General features: G+C 42.0%; 1 protein-coding gene across 1 annotated transcript; it reads right to left on the bottom strand.

The window, feature by feature from the left end:
* Positions 1–3,440: 3,440 nt before the first annotated feature.
* On the bottom strand, positions 3,441–5,015 carry LOC6572134. The gene is made up of 2 exons (XM_001998250.4): positions 3,656–5,015; positions 3,441–3,568 (listed from the first exon to the last, which is right to left on the bottom strand). Exons 1-2 carry the CDS (start codon positions 4,844–4,846, stop codon positions 3,467–3,469), a joined length of 1,293 nt encoding a protein of 430 aa, XP_001998286.2. The 5' UTR covers positions 4,847–5,015; the 3' UTR covers positions 3,441–3,466.
* Between the last annotated feature and the right edge of the window lie 15,169 nt (positions 5,016–20,184).

The raw sequence follows: 20,184 nt of genomic DNA, 5'->3' as shown, positions 1-20,184 counted from the left end.
TTTGCAATAAAATATTTGTCTGGCCCCGGTGTCCATTCAGAGTCGGAGACTTGGTCTCCAGCTCCAGCTCCAGCTCCAGCAGTGGGTCGTCGAGTGCTGGCTACTGAAAATTATTTATTCGCACCTTTCGCCGCCACCGCCGCCGCCGTAGACACCGCTGCCGCCTGTCCCCTGCCCGCACCGCTGCCTCCATCTGGATGCGGCCTGCATTGGCCCAGTTGGAGCTGCATTTCCATTTGCTTATCAAATCGCTTGCATCGTGCAAAAGAAATGCAGGGCAAATATAAATATTAGTGAGCTGGCACCGCCGGCTGCCGGGAACGGAGGGGCGTAGACATAAAGACCGATATGCGATCGGTCTATGAAATTAGGCGCTAGCTACAGCCATCGGCCCCTTCGGCTACTCCAAGCCTGTCTCGCGCATGAAAAGTGTGAAAACGAATTAGTGCACAGGCAACCTCGACGGCGAGGCAGTTGCCACTGCACCGATGCATCGATGCACCGAGGGGCAAAGTGTGTGGGCCGAGCATGTAGTAGGGCAGTAAGGCGCAATGAGCGACTACCAATAAAATCTATATACATATATGTATGTATGTATGTATGTTTATAAGGAGAAATCTCTTAGCCTCTCCTTCCGAAGTGGAATATCCCAATCGACACAAATCTCTATGTGAATGTTATACGCTCTTGGCATGAGAGCTGTCGATTTAAAATCTATTCTAGATGTCAAGCTGTATCTATGTACTATCTGCATGCATATGTATGTAAGTCCATGTCTGCAGCTTAATACGAAATCAATGAAATTAAGGATTTTTAAATGTTGGCCAATTATTTTAAATAAATCAGTAAGAACGATTTTACATGTACAGTGGCTCACAGCTTATTTCTTCCAGCTAAAAGAATGCAAGGATCTATGAAATCCAAATTAAGACAGGTATCAAAAATTAAGAGTTGTTAATCTAATGCCATTACTTATACTGAACTGACTTTTTATACCCTGAACCCATTGAAAATGGGAAATCAGGGTATAATGGTTTTGTTGAAATGTATGTAACAGGCAGAAGGAGGCGTGGCAGACCCCACAAAGTATATATATTCTTGATCAGGGTGACGAGCTGAGTCGATTTGGCCCTGTCCGTCTGTCTGTCTGTCCGTCTGTCCGTCTGTCCGTCTGTCCGTATGTTTGAGCGCGTCGATTTCTGAAGATATAAGAGCTAGAGACTTCAATTTTTTTTTAAAATGTCCGTAATTACAGCGCGCATATCAAGTTTATCATTAAAAATCGATAACTCATCCCGATCTTTTTTTATCGATAAAAAACCTTATCGAAAACCAGTTATAAAATTATATCTTCTACACCTTTACTGATAGAGTCTCCAAATTTTTAATGTATGCTTATATGCAATTTATACAATTTCGATTTTTGTTAAAATTTACCCCCCACCCTTAAATTTATCCCCTCACCCTCACTTTTGTAAAAAGCGTATTTCAAATACTAGAGACTTGTGCATTGGCAATTACATGCATATCCATGTTATAATCATAATCTGAAAGTTTCATGAAGATCGTACGTCCATAAAAAAATTATTAAACAATTAAGTTCTCATAGTAAGCGCACACTGCAGCCCATGCGTGTTTATGCGTGGGTGCTTGTGTGTGTATGTGTGTGTGTATGCGTGTGTGTGTGTGTGTATGTGTGTGTGTATGCGTGTGTGTGTGTGTTCGTGTGTGTGTATGTATGTTTGTGTGTGCGTACGTGCGTGTGTGTGTGTGTGCGTGTTTCTTGTGTAAGCTGAAAGACGCGAAAAATTATTGAAATATCTATTGCTCCAAGGGTTCAGGGGATCTCGTAGTCGAGCAGTCTCGACTAGAGCTTTCTTACTTGTTTATATTTTAAATTTAAGAAGCAATAACTGAAAAATTCCTTACGCTTATGTCAATTGGCAATTGCACATACATTATTAACTAGCCTTTAATTAAAGTATTTTTTACATAAAGTCCACTAACTTTTGGGTCGATTGTTGTGTAATTTGGCAAATATTTTACATATATATATTGAAATCTGGGCTCATGATAGTAGCAATAGGCGCTCGCTGCTTAAATTATTTGAAGAGCAAAATATTATTCTGGATACGAATTCTACCAGCTCGTTGAATATTTCTGATACTTCTGATTTGATTTACGACAATTTCTTCAATATATTTTAAATACTAAGTCAGCTCACGCTTAGGTCTACAATCAAATTGACTTAAATTGTTTTCAATTCGAAGTATTTTATGTAAAGTTTCTTAGCTCATCTTTACTTTAATTTAATTTTTTATTAGGAACCTAATCATGAATCTAATAAAAGGCTAAATCTAACGATTTTTCTTTTCAATGTGTAGTATTTCTTCATACACTGTACTTATATATAGCTGCAGCTATGTTCCTAACAACCTACAGCTGATGGTTACCTATATAGGCCTATACATATCTCGATATACTTAGATTAGCTTCGATAATTCTAGATCTTCCACATTATCAAGCTATTTTCATTTGAAGAAAAGTTTTATTGAACTATCGATTATGTGAGGCTCTGTTAGGATTAAGCTCTATCAGGAAATATGTACCTATCTGGATGCTGGATTCGACGCTGCGATATTACTATCAGCTCAACAGAGGTAGGCCAAGATTAAAGAGGCCTAGTTAGGGATATAACCTCGATTTCTGATAAGCTAGAACAGTCTGCTAAAGCCTAGTGAATAGGTTCAAATGCTAATTTGAAATGGAGGCGAGGAACAACTATAAATTAGATAATAATACTATTTGTAAGTTACCTTCTCTAATGTGAAGATGTATAAAGATTGGTTTCAATTGATATAAATTTTTTGCCAAACTATTACTCTGAAGTTCGTTGAAGTATCTTAAAGTGGCCAAGTGTCTGGCCCACCTGTTGGCTGCTTAGTTGGGCTGGCAGCTGGTCGCTCCGAGCAGAGCTGGGCAGCAGCTGTTTGACTTGCCGCAAGAGGTTTTTGGAACACATGTTGCATGCAGCTTGTTGCACACTGTGCTCCACAAATGCCAGTCAAAGTTGAATTGTCACTTGTACATGGGCGCCCAATAATTATAACAATGGGTGGGCCACACACACACACACACACACACACACACACACACAGCCAGCTGTAAACTGTGGCATGTTCACAAATTTGTCAGCATTCCACGTTGCTGGCCGCGATGACAAAACGGCCGCCCGAAAGCGATGAAGTTGCCATGACAAATTTTGCTGTTGAAAATCGTGTTGCGTGTTTGTCGGAGTCAGAGACGTAGATGGAGCCACATTGCGTGGCGCATTGCGTGGAGTCGTGTGGCCGCTTATAGACAAATCGCCACATGGCGGGCGGCCAATTAGCAGCTGGACTGGGCGCCGAGGCTGAGCAGTGAAAGCAAAGATCGGGATGGTCGGTGGCTCAAATGGCTTAAGCATTTATTGGTCGGATTCGGCCTGGAGAAAGATGAACTGCAAGTTCGGCATGTGGCTGTCGTCGAGGGGCGTGTCCAGCAGCTCGAGCGTCGTCTGCATGGTGAACTGCGCCCAGGAGAAAGCAGGAAGAAGGAAGAAGAAAGAAAGACTCTAAGTGAAAATATATGTCAGAGGATAAGCGATGCCACTTACATTCAGTTTGAACTCCTTGTGGAGCAGCTCACCCTCCTGCAGATAGAGTCCCAGTGTCGGAGTGCCCAGGCGCTGGATGCACCGCATGTTGAAGAGATCAAAGAGCACCTTGGTCGTCAGCTGCGTGCAGCCAATCAGGTAGAGCTGGGTGAGCATCGGGCTGCCGTGGACGAAGTCCTTCACCTGCTTGTCGGTCAGATCCGGGCAGTGGCAGAAAGCCGCATAGCACAGCCGGGGCCAGCTGCCCAGGGTGGTGACATCCAGGCCTGCGAACTGGCAGTCGATCAGCATCAGGCCATCCAGGCGAGGACAGCGCTGCAGCTCCAGGCCGTGCAGCCAGTCGACAGGGCCCAGGCGGCTGCCATTGATCTGCAAGGTTTTAATGTCCATTGTGCGGCGATTCAGCACCAGGGACATGACCTGGAGTGTCGTCTCGGCCGGGGCGTCCTGCTGCAGCAGCTCGAGGAACTTCAAGTGGGGTAGTTGGAATATCTCCGAAGCGGAGTCCTCCTTGACGGCCACCACGGGCAGCGTCAGCTCCTGCAGCTTGGCGCTCTTCGAAATGCCGGTGACGTCGGTAGTGCCACGCCCCAGGATCTGCAGGCACTTCAAGCGGCCGCAGCCCAGCCAGATGGCGGCGAGCGCCTCAGTGGAGACGTCCTCGTGCAGTGCGAGCCACTTGAGCCGGCCGAACTGCTCGAAGAACCCCCACTGGAGGGGCATGTGGAGCTCGAGCCGATGCAAATGGGGCAGCAGCTTGGGCAGCGAGTGGAGCGGCCACTTGGCGAAGCAGTCGCCCTTGCTGCTATCCCATTTGACCACGCACTCGTGCACGCCCGGCAGCTCCTGGATGCCGCTGCGCTCCAGCAAGTTGAGCTGCCCCTGCAGCTGGTCGCAGTTGAAGCGCACGCTGAAGAAGTGGCGGCGCATCTTGCGCACAAACTGCTTCAGTGCGTCGCCCGGCAACTGCTTCTGGAACTCCTCGAAGTCGAGGCACTTGTACATCTCGCGCCACACGGCCACCAGCGCCTTGGGCAGCTGCCTGGAGCTGCGTCGCACTGTCACCTGCTCGGCCACGCTGAACTTCTCCAGCACACCGAACAGCGCCACATTTGCGTCCTTGCGCACGCGCTTGTATTTGACCTCCACCGACTTTGGGGACGCCGGAGCGGTCAAGGTGGAGCTGCTCATTGTGGGTGGACGGAGCTGCTTTATCCTCTATATCACTGTACTGTACTCAAGAGGCGCACTGGATGTGGTGTTGGAGTATGCTATATATGTAGATATGTATGTAATTAAGTTGCTCATTTGGGATTCAAGTGTTTGGATTTTAGATTTTTCAATGCATGCTGCGATAGCATTCGATATGATATACAGAATAAACAAATAATAAAACAAGTAAGAAGGCTCTAGTCGAGACTGCTCGACTAGGAGATACCCTGAACCCTCTAAGCTGATATTCTAATCATTCTGCACTTTTATGCACACATACATACACATGCATCCACTCATAAGCCTGCGCTCTGCTAACTGCGCAGTAAGCAGCGACTGCGCCTGGGCTGCGCTGCAGTGTGGGCAATATTATGAGAATTTATTTGTTGAATAATTTGTTTTGTAGACATACGATCTTAATGAAACTTTCAGAGTGTAATCATATGGTAAATATGTGTGTACATTTTAAAGCACAAGTCTCTAGTACTTGAAATGCGTTTTTTACAAATTGGGGGCGAAAGGGGCGTGGTATCCAAAAACTGTAAATTACAAAATATTTGTATCTATTAACTTTATATATAACGCAAATTTGAAGTCTCCAGGTCGAAAAGTGTTCAAATTAGGCTGAGAAAACAATGTCGATTTTGCGATTATTCTCGATAAAAAAGTTATCGGATGAGTTATCGAACAAATAAAGCAAACTTGTACTGCCTATGGTATACACGAGTATGCATGCCAAATTTTCTCTAGCTCTCTAGCTCTCTAGCTCTTATAACTTCTGAGATCGACGCACTCATACGGACGGACGGACAGACGGATAGGGCTATATCGACTCAGCTCGTCGTCCTGATCAAGAATATATATACTTTATGGGGTCTGCGATGATTCCTTCTGCCTGTTACACATTATACGCTCATTATACCCTGATTTCCCATTTTCAATGGGTTCAGGGTATAATCAGTGTAGGGCTGATCCCATGGGCCTCAGGCCATTCCGGGACGGTTGACGTCTAACTCCCTACTTGACATGAGGGCAAAAACTTGCATTCTTGCTGGAATAATTAAAAATATTTAATATCATATAAATAAATGCACTTGCACTTGCTCTTGTGTATGTATGCAACTATATGTGTACATACAAACATATGTATATATGTAATAATATACCAGATATATGCATATAAATGTCAATGGATATATGTATGTATGTTATGTACATATGTATACGACAATTACAAAGTATACACACATACTTGAATGAATACTAGAGATACATGCGTAAATATACATATGTGTGTGTGTATGTGCATACAAACAAATATAAATACAGGCTTACCTCTTAAGCCTTGATCAGACTGAAGTTAGACGGGCTTTTTGCTCGATGCGGTTGCAGCTGACACTTGGGCTCCCCCAAGCAGGCTCCATTCAGGCAATAATCAGCAGCAGCAGGAGTTGGGGCTGCGCTGGCATGCGGGGCCTCTTAAATCAAATCATCGAAGACAGTAGCTCAGCTTGAATGGCCTGCACTTGTTGCCTGCCCTGGGGGCCATCAAATTACCAGACCAGGCTGAATAGGCCGAACAGGCCAGTTGGTTGTTGCCTGTTGCCTGCTGCCTGCTGCCTGCTGCTAATAAAGCCGTAAAATTAAACGCCAAGAGGCCAGTGATAAACGCCCCAAAGATGTTTTGAATTGTTTATTTGCGTGCAAATAATTGCCGCTCACCTGAGATCGCGTTAGCTCGGCCTGAATCACGAAAATTGAAGGTTGGCTGCGTAATCGGCGGCTCCTAACGAGCTGCCATTGCGGTCGGCTGTGTCATTTGCGGGGCGTGGCAAACGAAAGGCGTGATTTGTCAGCGTTAATGAGCCGCTAATAAGAAAGCGCTCTTCTTCCATCTTCCTTCTGTCGTCCATCAAGCATTATCAGGCAACAGGTGGAGAATTGACTTCGATTCGATCCGGGCTATGCCAGCTAGCCGGTTAGCCACACTCAAGATAGATCCGAACTCTGGCCAAATGGGGCGTATTTTGGCTAATGGAAATATTTAAGCGAAAATACAACTGCACCACATTCCCGAAACGAGTTTTCGGCCCAAATGTAAACGCCCCAAAAGCGTTGCTGTATGCACATATACATACATACATGTATGTATTTATATTTCCTATTATATATATAAATATGTGTTTGTATTTATAGTTAAGTATTTCTGCCGTCTTTTTGGCTCACCCGACAAGGCAATAAATGTTTGAATGGGCCAAATCTACAAAACGCGTTTTGTCCAAAACCTTTCAGACATGGCTAAGCGATGCAGGCAAGCAAAGGCAAAAATATATATAGCTGTCAATTCTTTTATATATTTTTTTATGTATTATTAATATTTTAAACATTTTACATATATAAATAAAAAATCCAAATTTGTTTTAACTTTCAATCTATTTGGTGAGTATTTATAAATGCTTATAGATTCCTATTAAATCCATCTAATTTCTGTGTGCTCGATTCCAAGTTTGATTCAAATCTTGTCTCAAGTCTTCAGCAAATACAATAATTAAATTAAAATTCTCAGTGATAAATAAGTATTTTTATGTTTTACCATATGCTTAGTAGAGACTTTGTCATTTAAATTTCAAAAATATTTTGAGTTAGAATGAAAATTATTACTGTGATAAAAATTATGGTTTTCTAATTTGAGTAAATTGCCAGAGATAAAGCAATATCAGATGAAAAGTTTCTAAATTGAAGTCTCTGTGTGAGAGACGTCTTTGTGTGTGTGTGTGTGTGTGAGTGCCTGTGTGTGGCTGAGCTCACGATATTAATTTATTTAGCTGTCAGCTGCCTGCATGCATATTTATTCTCTTCCACAGACTGAATAACCGTTTTCCCCCATTAGTGGAAAAGTGCGATTTGATAGCGACAGTTCTGTGCCTTGTCGTCCGGCTTTGGCTTTTAACTTGGCTAAAGGCTCACTTGCGCATTTCCATTGCAAGTGTCCGAGCTGTCACGGCAGCAAAGACGAAAATAAAAGCAGAAAAATAAATCTTTAATTAACCTGCGTCAGAGCTGTGGGAAATATTAATAAAACATTTCAATTTTCACGTATGTGATTTTTCTTCATTCCGTTTCATTTCGTTTTGCCGCAAACCGTTTTTCCGGCTGACATTTAACGAGTCGCCGTCGCAGTTGAAGTCGCAGTCGCCGTCGCAGTCGCCGTCGCAGTCGCCGTCGCAGCTGAAGTTGGCTTCAAACTTGTTTGCCGCTTCGGTAGCCGGGGAGTGGGAGCTTCTCTTAATTGATGCAACAGCAAAATGTTTTGGAAACAAAGCAGAGAGATATGAGCAGCGAGGTGCCATAAATAAGAGCCAAAATCAACTGAGCGGCTCATTAGCAGACGCGGCCCCAGCGCTTGTCCAAAAAACGCACCGCGACACTAGACGCACTCCACACGGCCTGGGCCCGGGCATGTGGCAAGTGCGGGCCGCACGCTGGCCTCCTGCCTGGGGGCGCACTAAAAGCGAACCAGCTAGGCGCCAATCGAGCTCCAAATGAAAACATTGCCGCGCCTCATTAGGGGCAGCCCAGCAGGGCTGGCTTGCCTCGAAGCTCACGAATTTGGAGACAAAGTTATTTAAATTTGTTCAACTGCCCCAATCATTGCAGGGGGTACGAATTCCCAGCCCGGCATGCAACGAGCTAATGATATTCGGAACTAAGTCAATGCAAGTCCGACTCTACTTTTGATTGTTTTTTGTTTCAGAAATTTAAATTTACTGTTTGCAATTGCAGCATTCGGCAGATGAGTTTTCTGCCTAGAAAAGAATCAGATAAATTTCTTATATTCAAATTAAGGCTCAGCTCGTACTGAAAGAGTATCTAGATGCTTGCAGATATTAAACTAAACTACTGAAGAGCCCAACTGGCAAATAAGGTGAAAGTTAATTAATTTTATATATACCAACTGTACCAAAGTTGATTAATGTTGATCTTTATATAAATAAAGTAATTAACAAATTTGTTTACTTAATGTTTGGGAAATTAACTGCAAAGATCCGTAATAATATTCACGTCTTCTATGAAAATTGAAGATCATCTCTACAAATGGTGGTATAAAGCTAAGTTTATTATTGATTGAAAGAATATCTACATTTTCCGCGTTATAAGAAAGTGGAAAAGTATTTTAAGACCAAATCAATATTTTTACTAGTTCTAAATATACTAATTAAAATATATAAATAAACTTCCCTCTACTATTTTAGCGAGTTACTTTCAATATTTATTTCATACCATAATGAAAAGTAGCCGGGGAACAGAACTGCAGTTAAAGTTGATCCTAAAATAATAAATAAACGGAAGAAATTAAGAAAATATTAAATTCAAATTTAAACAAATATAAATTAAACAAGTTTAACACTATTTAAATTCATATTATTTAAGGTCTTTCTCTTTCTCATTGTAAATTTTGTGCAAATCGAGATAAAGTGAAATGGAATATATATACATATATATGTATATATATATATATATATATATATATATATATATATATATATATATATATATATATATATATATTTTTTTTTTTTTATATTTTTTTTTAAGTAAACGGAATGTTTTTGAAATCGTAATGTCGTCGAGGTCGTCAGACTTCACGCTTTCACGACGACAGATTCGCTTCACGCATATTGGATTGGACACGCCATTTTATCAATCACGTAGAATCGCGGCCATTTTGTTTTGGTCTGTTTGGGCAACAGTAGCGTTACGTGGGGCTGTCCCGCCACAGGCGCAAGCCCATGCGGACAGTGTGCGCTCGTTAGCGTTGATTTATGCGCCCAATTTGTGGCATATAAAACACGTATTATCGGAGAGCAAAAGCTAAGCCCAGCTTGCGTCCTCTCAGCCAGGATGATGGCCGCAAATTGTATTGAGAATGCGAATTGCAAACATTTTGTAGCTGAGCTAATGATCAAGCATTTACTTAGCTAGTTTATGGCATCAGCAACAACAGCAGCAGCAGCAACAACAACAACAACAACAACGCGAGCAACACTGCAAGCGCATCGCTCTGTGGTTTTATGATTGCGAACACCAAAGAGGACAGCCAACAGAGACGCCAATAGCGAAGCGTGTGTGGCATTTATGTCGCCTGTCATGTCAATGGACAGAACGGACGGACCGCCGAATGGACGGACGGATAGATCGACCAACAGGCCTTGAGCCTGGTGACAAAGTTGCGACAACAGCGAATGGTTCACAATCGAGCAACTTACCACGAGTCAGCACCACCAGCACCACTGACTCCACCAGCACCACTGACTCCACTGGCTCCACCGGCACCACGTCCGCCCGTCATGCTAATTGCCATTTACACCTAAAGCCACAATCAAATTGTAACAAATTCCAGGCGAGGCGTATCTAGTAAAATACCTGACTCGACTACATGTATACCCTGTAATTGTTGAAAATTAGTGGAAAAACACTGGCCATATCTATACATGATCTATATAATACTTTTAGAGTAGCCTTGCTGTAGCATTGACATTTAATAGGAATTGAAATTCGACCTAATTATTAATGGTATACGTTCATTAGTAAAGATTAAGGATGATAATAAAAATAATAAACAGGCGTCCCACTTAATGAATAAAAATATATAGCATATATTTATGTAAAGATTATGCATATCCAATACAGAAAAAAACCAATATAAAGCAATAAAGAAGGTCGGGAGAGCCTGGCTAGGATAAAGCCGCATCCTTCGCGGTTATGCGTCACAAGAAATATTCAGAGCTACATAACCCTATTGGACCTGGCTCACCTCATTTTGATAATTACACACATTCTCCAAAAGATAATATATCATAAACCTCCATTTGCCATGTGTACAGGGTATACATACATAAACATATTTGCTCAATGGGAAGTGCTGAACTGCATATTTAAGTTATGTAAAATAAAATTAATATATATGATTGTTAAAGTTTTCTATTTGAGAAGTTTTAAAAGTTCTCTGGCCCATATCAGAGACGAAATGGAAGAGCTGCAGCAGTTTCTGTATGATTCCATGGGCAACAGGCCTTGGCCGTTTCCTAGTCGGACTCATGAGCATGATGTCTAGGCATAGGCACTAAAATGCATGTGATAGTTCGGCGATATATACCCAACACGGTTCAGCAGGTAACATTTTGATAATAGTCGGCGGTTTTACGAGTGCTGTCAGACCTTTGTCAGCGAGCAATCGTAAACTGTGCGGCTGCGGAAGATGATGGAGCTGGGGCCGATGGAATAAAATACGAGATACCGAATACCAGAATACCAGAATACCAGAAAAATGCCACAGCTATCAATAAAATCGATTTTGATATGTAAATGATAGACAAAAGAAAACACTTTGGAAATTCCTGAAGACAAAAGGCCCCATGGGCCTGGCGACGGCGGCGTCGTCGACAATTAATAACAATTTTGCGATAATATCGATCAGCGATAGTAAACTTTATCGCCAGATTGTAAAAATCAACGGCACGCTGTGTTATTGGATCAATTATTCAAAGCGAGACGGCGATCAACCAGTCAGCCAGTCAGCCAGCCAGTCAGTCAGCCAGTCGAGTCGCCAGCTCCGAGTGGACTGGGCTAGGCTAGTCTAATGAACACATTACATAAAACGTTGGTTTTATGCCCCACTTCGAGCCATCGAGTCGGTTTTTACTCTCCTTCAGCAGTTTAGAAGTAGAAGTCGCGCCAATTAGAAGGGCCGGCCGAGATGCGGTTGCGTTTTAATGGCAAGGTGACTCGAGGCTCGAGCATCGGGCTCGGTCGGGCGCTGGCTTGGTTTGGTTTTATTGTCTAGCTACTGATCTGTATCTGGGTATTACTCATGTTACCCAATGCTGGCCAAAAGAAATGTGGCTGCGCCTCATCAGCCCGGTCATTACTTGATTAAGTTCATTTGCGTTGGGCTGCCCAGCTGGGCTGCCACTCGGCACCGTAGCTGCGAGTTGGAAAAACGATACGCATGGGTAAATGATATCGGAGCCGAGCAACGGCTCCACTTAAGTGTGCCAAGTTGCTGTTACTGGGCTATCGATGCATCATAAATCGCCGGCTTATGCGCTCTTGGCTTGCATTTCACCTTTTTTCGAGGCGCATCGTTCATAACTTACGCTTTAATTGCACTCCAAATTCGTGACAGACTGCGAGCGAGTGGAAGTCTTACGGGAGTTACGGCCCCTTGCTCGAATTTCACTTGGTGAGCGACTCGTAATCGTGGTAGCTAAGCAACGATCGAGCTCAGTGGGCTTTGATTTCGATTTCGATTTAAGTTTTATGCGCGCTGATCTGTCCACAGTCGAGCAGCTACCCAACTAGCCTCGCATGACTTATGGGGACCTGATCGCCGTTAATCTTAATGCAAAGTGAGTTATAGCAGATCGCCAGCTGGGACAGACTTCTGTCTATCGAGTATGATATCTAAATGTGGATCTTACGAGACATGGATATCTCACTTCGTGGTGATCATTCACATTTTGAAGATTTCCTGCAGAAGCCAAGCTAATTTTGCATGCAGCAATTCAATTCATTGATTTCTCTCTCTCTCTCTCTCTCTCTCTCTCTTTGTAAGTATCCTATAGATGTGATCTCACTTTCATTGGCTACTGTCTGAGTAAGTTTTGTCTATTGCCTTTACACCCACATAGCAAAAAAGTAAGAATCTCCAGCTGAATGAGCTTGGTAAAAGCCACTCTCCCTCTCTCTGTCTCTCTCTCTGTCCCAGTCTCTTTGCTAGCTTCTCGCCTCCTACCAGGCATCTGTCTGTCTTGTAGTTGTTAACTGTTCCGTAAGCCTTCATTCACACGAGATATGACGATCACGATGTTGTTCGTCTGATGGCCGTTGCTGCTGTCTAACCTCATCAATCATTGAAAGCGCCCCCAAAATCAAATCTATTTTTGCTAATATCGCATAATCTTGATTACTCATTTCCGGCGCACATCTCACAACAAATTGTCAAAGGCAATTGCCTGGCGACAACAGCAGCAGCCGAACTAACGAATACCCTGCACATGCAAGTACATAATATCGTAGGCATTTGTATTTTTGGGCGTTACTCAATGTTGGTTCGAAAACCCATTTAATCAATATCAATATTACGGCACAATATTACGGGAAGACACAGTCTGAATCGACATTGAATATATGCAGCCACTCTGATCCTTAATGCACCGACTAGGCCATACGTAGCGGGCGTCTATCCGTTAGATACTTTCTAAAACAAAGGCATCTCAAGTGGTGTGCTAAGTACCACAATTGAGCGAAAAGAAATTGCACAGTCACTACAAACAGAGGAGCGGACTCAGCCCGTCAAGTACTCAATAATTCACAAAAAATAAAAGAGTTGGAAACGAAAAGAAAAGAAAAGACTAAAATGCTGAAAATCAAATGATCAATACGAACGACAAGGGGCAACAAGTAAAAGAGCAACACGCGACGGGGCCAGCAGCAACAGCAACAACAGCAACAACAACAACAACAACAAGAGCAAGACAAGAAATTGAAAAGCCACAAGTCATCTCAGCTGGTGGCTTAAAAGGCGCGTGCTAAGCCATTCATATTCATAAAAGAGCCACAGAGCGTCTGGGAGACGGAGCCGGCAAAAAGAAGAAAGATGAAGGAACCGAAAACAAAAATAATAATAATAAAAATTAAGGATTGTCAGAGAGCAGGGCCCGGCGAGATTGCGAATGCGAATGCGAATGCGAAGCTGCCACAGATGAGGCTGAAAACTGGACTGCTGCCAGTGGAGGCTAACAGACTGCGGCTTAGAATCCAGCCACGGCAACAGACAACGGACACCAGACAGACAGACTGACAGACAGACTGACAGAGACAGCGACAGCGACTGCGAGTGCGACAGCTACGGACGATCAACTATCGCTGGTTCCAGTTCCGCAATGTCGCCGGGCGACAGCATCAACTCAACTCAAGTCAACTCAACGTGCCCATAGAAGATGAAAACACATAGGCAACTAGAACCAAAATATACGAGCTGCCCAAATAGATGCGAATCTTTGAATACTCTTTAGAAATCAAATGAAGACAAATGGAATAATAGAAGGGAATCAGAAGGGAAACAAGGATTGTGGAAATAAAAAACATTAATTATTTGTCAAACAATTTTATATAACGGTCAAAAGTTTCAAATAAATTACTAAATATAAGCATATATTAAGCAACAGAGCTTTCGAGGAAAAATTAAAAATAAAATCTTTTGATATCTTATAATAGCAAAGCTGCGCTTTGGTTCTATATCTTAAAAACTTCAAATCTAAAGAAAATATTTTTCTTGAATATAATCTTTATTAATATCATGAGTCCGATTTTAAGGAGCCACAACATTAAACACGTTTAATTTTGAATAAAGTTTAAAAAAAGGTTTGATTATAATTCATAATACCAATTCCCAATCTAAAACGTAAATTGAGGAAATAACAAATGCTGAAATCTCCTAAGATAAAATAATTTAGCTGATCCTTCAATAATAACAACAATAAATTATAAATAATATATGATAACTCTAAAGTTTATTTTGTATGTTAGTTAATTTCAACATTTAATTATAATATTTTCTTTGCCTATTTTGTCCTATTTTCTCGAACTCAACGAGGAAGTGAAAATGCTTTTTATATGTGTAGAGCACATAAAATCAACAATTCGTCTTTTTTGCTCTTGTCGATTTAATATTTTTTATTTTTATTTCACTCTTCATCTCTCTCTCTCTCTCTCTCTCTTTCTCTCTGTGCTCAGTTTTTTAGGGATGGGCATATCCGATTTTTGTTACAAGTAAAACTTTACGTTAAGGCTTTTGTATTGCTGCTGTTGTTTTTGTTGTTGTTGTTGTTGCTGTTGCGGCCGTTGTTGCTGTTGATGTTTTTATCTTGTAGTCAGTCAGTCACAGAGACAGCCACTCCAGCTGCATGTGGTTGTTGTTGCTGTTGCCGTTGCCGTCGCCGTTGTTGTTGCTGTTGTTGTAGTTGTAGCTGGCTTACCTTTTGGATTGGCTTTGCCTCGGTCTCTATGGACGCTGTGTGATTTTACAGTTTGATTGATTGGATTAGGTACTTATGTTATTAATTTACTTCTATTTAGAAACAAGCAAGTGGACAATGGACATTGTTGTTCAGCTCGTAGCTTTGGCTGGGGCTTGTGGCAAATACTTTTCGTCGTAGCTTTTTCAATTTTCATTCAAACAATCGCTGGCGATCCATGAATGGGGCCCTGCGTTGCTTTGACAAATTGTAATTCAAAGATTAATGCGGCACTTCCGTTTGGCCCAACTGTCTCTGCATATGAATCCGTCTCGCTCCGCCCGTCAGACTCTTAATGCATGCGTTAATTTTTAGTCATTGTCTTGATTTTCCCATCTTAATTCTTCTTCTTCTTCTTCGTTTTAGTCAAGTGTAAACAAATTAATATTTCAGCTATTCGACGTCTTATCGAGCCGGAGTCGAGGCATCTTGTTCGCTGCTCTGTAATCTGCGCCGTTTATCGAGCCCCGAGAGAAACAATCAAAGCCTTTTTAACACTTTTCGATAATTGTGAGTTATATCGCATCGGCATTTGCATTAATCGCTTTTTGGCGATAGCCATCGAGCGCAGGGCCTGCCCATCTACGGATCTCGTTAATTGCTGCAACGGTACAGCCAGCCGTCAGCCGCTAGCAGAGCGACGCGCCGACTGACTGATAACCATCAACGGCTACGACAAGAGCTGCGGCACACGGCTGGTGGTCTCGACACCTGGCCAAATGTCAAGCTCAACAGGCCGCATCATTAGTGGAGCGCTGCATACACGATCGACGACAACGCCCCAAAGCAGGTGTAAATGTAAATAATCTCGGCCAACGTTGACACTTACACACACACACACACACACACACACACATGCACAGGCGCATACGCATACGCATACGCACTCCACATGGGGCAGACAGTTGGCCAGTCAGCATTTGGCTCAATATCTTGTATTTTTTAATTAATTTTCGAAACGCATTCGACATTTGTCTAGCGCATATATTTCACAAGCTCATTCAAAGTAATTTCAATTAAAATTGGAAATCCAGTCAAACGCAAGTCGCCATTTACCCATTTACCAGCTCGACAAAACCAGAGCTCCAGTCGCCTTGGAGCCCATGCTTGCTGCTGGCTCTGCCTCGCCGCTGCCTGGAATCCAGTTACGTCTCCCCAAACACAACTTTAGTTTCAGTCCACAGTCCACAGTCTCCACTCATCCTCTTGTCTGGGCAGGCAGAGCGCAGCAAATGCATTTCGGCATTTTGGGGACGTGGCTGACAAAGTTGTTGTTGGGGCCTAGTGCCTTAGGGCTTCTAGTAGGGAGAGAACCACACAGATCCATGACTGAGCCACGGCTCATGAGCCGTACCCATTTTCCATTTCCGTTGGGGAAATAAACGTGTGCTTTATCTGCAGCTCGAAATCAAAGTTTTGGCAGCAACATGATCGGAGGAAACGAGGTATCTGCCTTGCTTAACGATCTTAAATAAGAACTCCTATGGAAGTCCAAAATAGAATCTTTTTAGCTGAGCACAAACGGCTCTTAAGATGATTACAGTGAGTTAGATAAGAATTTGATATGGTTATATATTTCAAATAACTTACATTTACACTTACATTTAAAAAGTAGAATAAAAGACATCAATAATGTGTAACTGTAATTGGACTTCACGATGCGCGCTTGGGATGTCTTCATTCAATACGTATTAATGCTCTACATAATTTTGGGGGAAGAGTCATTAAAACAGGAAACAGAACCCAAGATGATTTTTACATAAATGTATATTTTCAAGAAATGTATATTTGCAACGGTAAATTAACTTAAAGTTCTCTTAATATTTCAACGATGAATCGCTGCTTTGTTCTTCACTATAAGCGATGTATCGATTACATTGAAGAAATCCCTGGGAAAAGAGTCCTATTCCTGTGCGAAAAAGCACTAAAGGAAAGGTAATAAAGCAGACATGCGAAAGGAAAAGAAGTGTGTGTTAAAGTGATTTGAATTGTTCGTAAATATGTACATTGGCTAATACTGTTATAATCTAATAATTATACCTTTCTGATTGCATTGAATACTACACATAAAAACCGTATAATTTCTGCAGCTAATTGGCTGATCTCTATACAAATCGAATAGCGTCTAGAAAACCATTAATTGTAAGCTTTTACTTGATATCGATCATAAATGCTTTATATATGCATACTGGTGGTTTAGTGGGACTTTAGTTTCGTCTATTGCTGAGCCTACCCCGAGCTGATGCCGACTGAACCTCTTCTTGGTTCATTCTCTTCGGCCGGCAGTGAAATTTGTAAATGAGACGCAAAAGAGGAGCAGAAGAATTAAAGGAACACAAAAACGGCACACGGCAGTCGTAAAGTAAATGGTCAGAACTCAATGTCTGGCCGTCGAATGCCAAACCCAGATGCCCAGAATCCCCCCTCTCTCTCTCTCTTTCTCACTCTCTCTGCTAGCTACAGAGCTGATCAGTAGTGAGGGCCCTCTTACGGGTTGCGTGTCTTTCGTTTGGTGACATTCTCGTCGCTGAGTTGTTGTTATGGCCAGGAATCGTTGTTGTTGTTGCTGTTGCTGTTACTGTTGTTGTTGCTTGTCATTTTGAAAATTATATGTCACACTTTTGGCGTTAAAACCGGCACAATGCCCGTGTTGGAGACGCAGCGCGACGACCCGCCAGGCGACCCGTTTTTAGAGTCCTGATTTTTATTGTCATGTTTTGATCTTTGTTTTTATTTTTTCCTGTCCATATTTGTTGCTGTTGTTGTTGTTGTTGTTGTTGTTGTTGCTGTGGCAGTTGGTTTTGGTTGATGTTGTCGTGGAATGCGCATAAAAATTTTTATGCTGTCAGCGCTCGACGTCTGTTCAAGTTCAGCTTGCACATTTTGATCACACGCACACACACACACACATACACATACATACACACACGAACACAAGCTTAGATTATGTTTATATTTTATGCATTAACTAATTTGTTTTCAAATACAATTTAAATTCGAGTGAGCTGTGACATTCGCAGACAAAGCAAGCATTAGCATTTTCCTGCCCCACTTGCTCAGCGTAGCGCTTAATTGGAAAATCGGTAAATTGATGAATTTGTCAGCAGCTCGTCAAGAAAATCTGTGGGTCTGTGGCCTGCGTAGTGTGGGTGGCACCTGGCGGGGCAGCGAGCTCTTTAGGTAGTCCATCAATCGCGTTTATGTGCCCAACATCCCGCATCTGTGGATCAGGCCGAGACAAAGGAATTTCCAAACTGTGTTAATTGATTTTTCGTTTTTATTTTCTTTTCGTGTAGCTTTGACCCAAAAGCATTTATAAACGCTTCGATTTGAGTTTCCCGTCTCGTCTCTCGATTATCGATTCTCGGGTTTTGTTTTAGTCCCTTGCTCGTTAAAGTTGTCAATAAGTGCACCATTTTCGGCTGCTTATCAGTGGGGGAAAACTAACGAAACGTATAAATACATAAGCTGGCAGAGGCAATTTAAATGCTAATTTGTGCCTGACTGCGTTTTGTTTTCATATGTTGTGATAATTACCTCGACTTATTCCCTTAGTCTTTATTTTGGTATGCCGATGCACATGTCTGCTGCATGTCGGCAGCAGTTCGCTTATCTGCGTGCTTTACATTAAATACCGTTGGGAAATTTGTAAAGAAATGCTAATTCCGATGTCTCTGGCTGCGTGTGGCCCCGCACGACTAACTAATTGGTTTTCCGGCCAAGAGCTTAAATAAATTTCTGCCTAAATGGCAGATAAGTGCAGCAACTCCCAACCAGCAACGGCAGCAGAAGGAACATTTAAAGTAACATCGGCAACTGTTGGCGGCTCGGTTGAGCTTAACCAAGTTATTACAATTCTTGTCACCTGGCATGGAAATTTACAAGGGCCAACAAATAATTGAACAGCAATTTTCCATTTTCGCCAGAAATAGCCAAGGACGTGAGTTGTTCAGTCCGTGAAGTGGGTCGTCAGGGGGGAGGATGAGCTGCACCAGCACCAGCACCAGCCGCAGCAGTAGCCAAAGCAAATCTAAATTGATTTTACACCGGCTGCCCGCAGGACACACAGCTCCACAAATGCTGAAAGAGCTCCTCGAGTCCAAGTCGACGCAGATTAGCACTGGGCAACACATGTTGCTGCTGCTGTTGTTGCTGTTGCTGCTCATCAGCAACGAGGCACGCAAGTTGTAGCTACAAGTTGTACATGGCATCGGGGCTGAGTAGGCAGTGCTGCCTGCAACATTTTTGGCGTTAAACAAAAATTTCTGTTCAACGGCATGTCGCAATTTTAATTGAACCAGCCATTAATTAATTTCAACACGCCACAATTCAAGGCTGAGCCAAGTCCCCGAAAGGAACTCCACAAATACGAACGGGACACGTGACCAGAAGCCAGCCGCCAGCCAGTCCATTGTGCAATACATACATACATACATACATAGTTGGTTAATCAGTCCGAAATTCGCCTGTGGATCGATATCATTTGAGAAGATTAATATGCCTTAGATTCGGAATCTACAATAAACCAATTGTCATCGAGCTTGATTGGGATCAAGTACAATATCAATCAATACTCAATTAATAATATAAGTCTAATCCATGTTGGACTCCTAGTGGGAGAACTGCAAAGCTATTTGATCGATGTTTGGCTATTGGAGAAAATGTTTTTTATTTAGCTTTATATTAAATTGATAGACCAAATAGAGCTGCATTTGATAAATTTTATAAATAATCCATCGACCTAATCTAAAATAAATGTCGCTATTGTTGATGGTTTTTACAGCGTTACTATCAACTATCAATAGATATTTATCAAGTCCAACAAATCTTACAGAGGAGCATGGCTTCACCATAATTTATGTAAAATATTCGAAAATATTAATTTGTTTAAATTATAATTAACTCGTATTTATATATATATAAATATAAAAGCAAATTTTATCTGTTAAAGTTGTAATGTGAAGAGGGATGCTGAGCTCAATTTGTTGGGAAAATTTGCATTGACTCCGTAACCAAGTTTATTTTACTAATTTAAATGTTGTTCATTTGGCTCGACTCTATCACTAAAAATTATATAGCTTGGCTCAAAAATTGTTATAGCCGTATTAAAATATTTACTCAAAGAAGGTTTATTGATGAAAATAAAATAAAACTGGATTGCTTTTGATATGAACGGCTTTAAAATTCCAAATGAATACGAATTCGGATCGAGTATGAAATTTCTACTTTATTGAGCTT

This window comes from Drosophila mojavensis, unplaced genomic scaffold, assembly GCF_018153725.1.
Source record: "Drosophila mojavensis isolate 15081-1352.22 unplaced genomic scaffold, ASM1815372v1 contig_19, whole genome shotgun sequence".
Classification (NCBI taxonomy): domain Eukaryota; kingdom Metazoa; phylum Arthropoda; class Insecta; order Diptera; family Drosophilidae; genus Drosophila; species Drosophila mojavensis.
The sequence above is the reverse complement of the archived record's forward strand: the minus strand, read 5'-3'. Positions and strand labels throughout refer to the sequence as shown.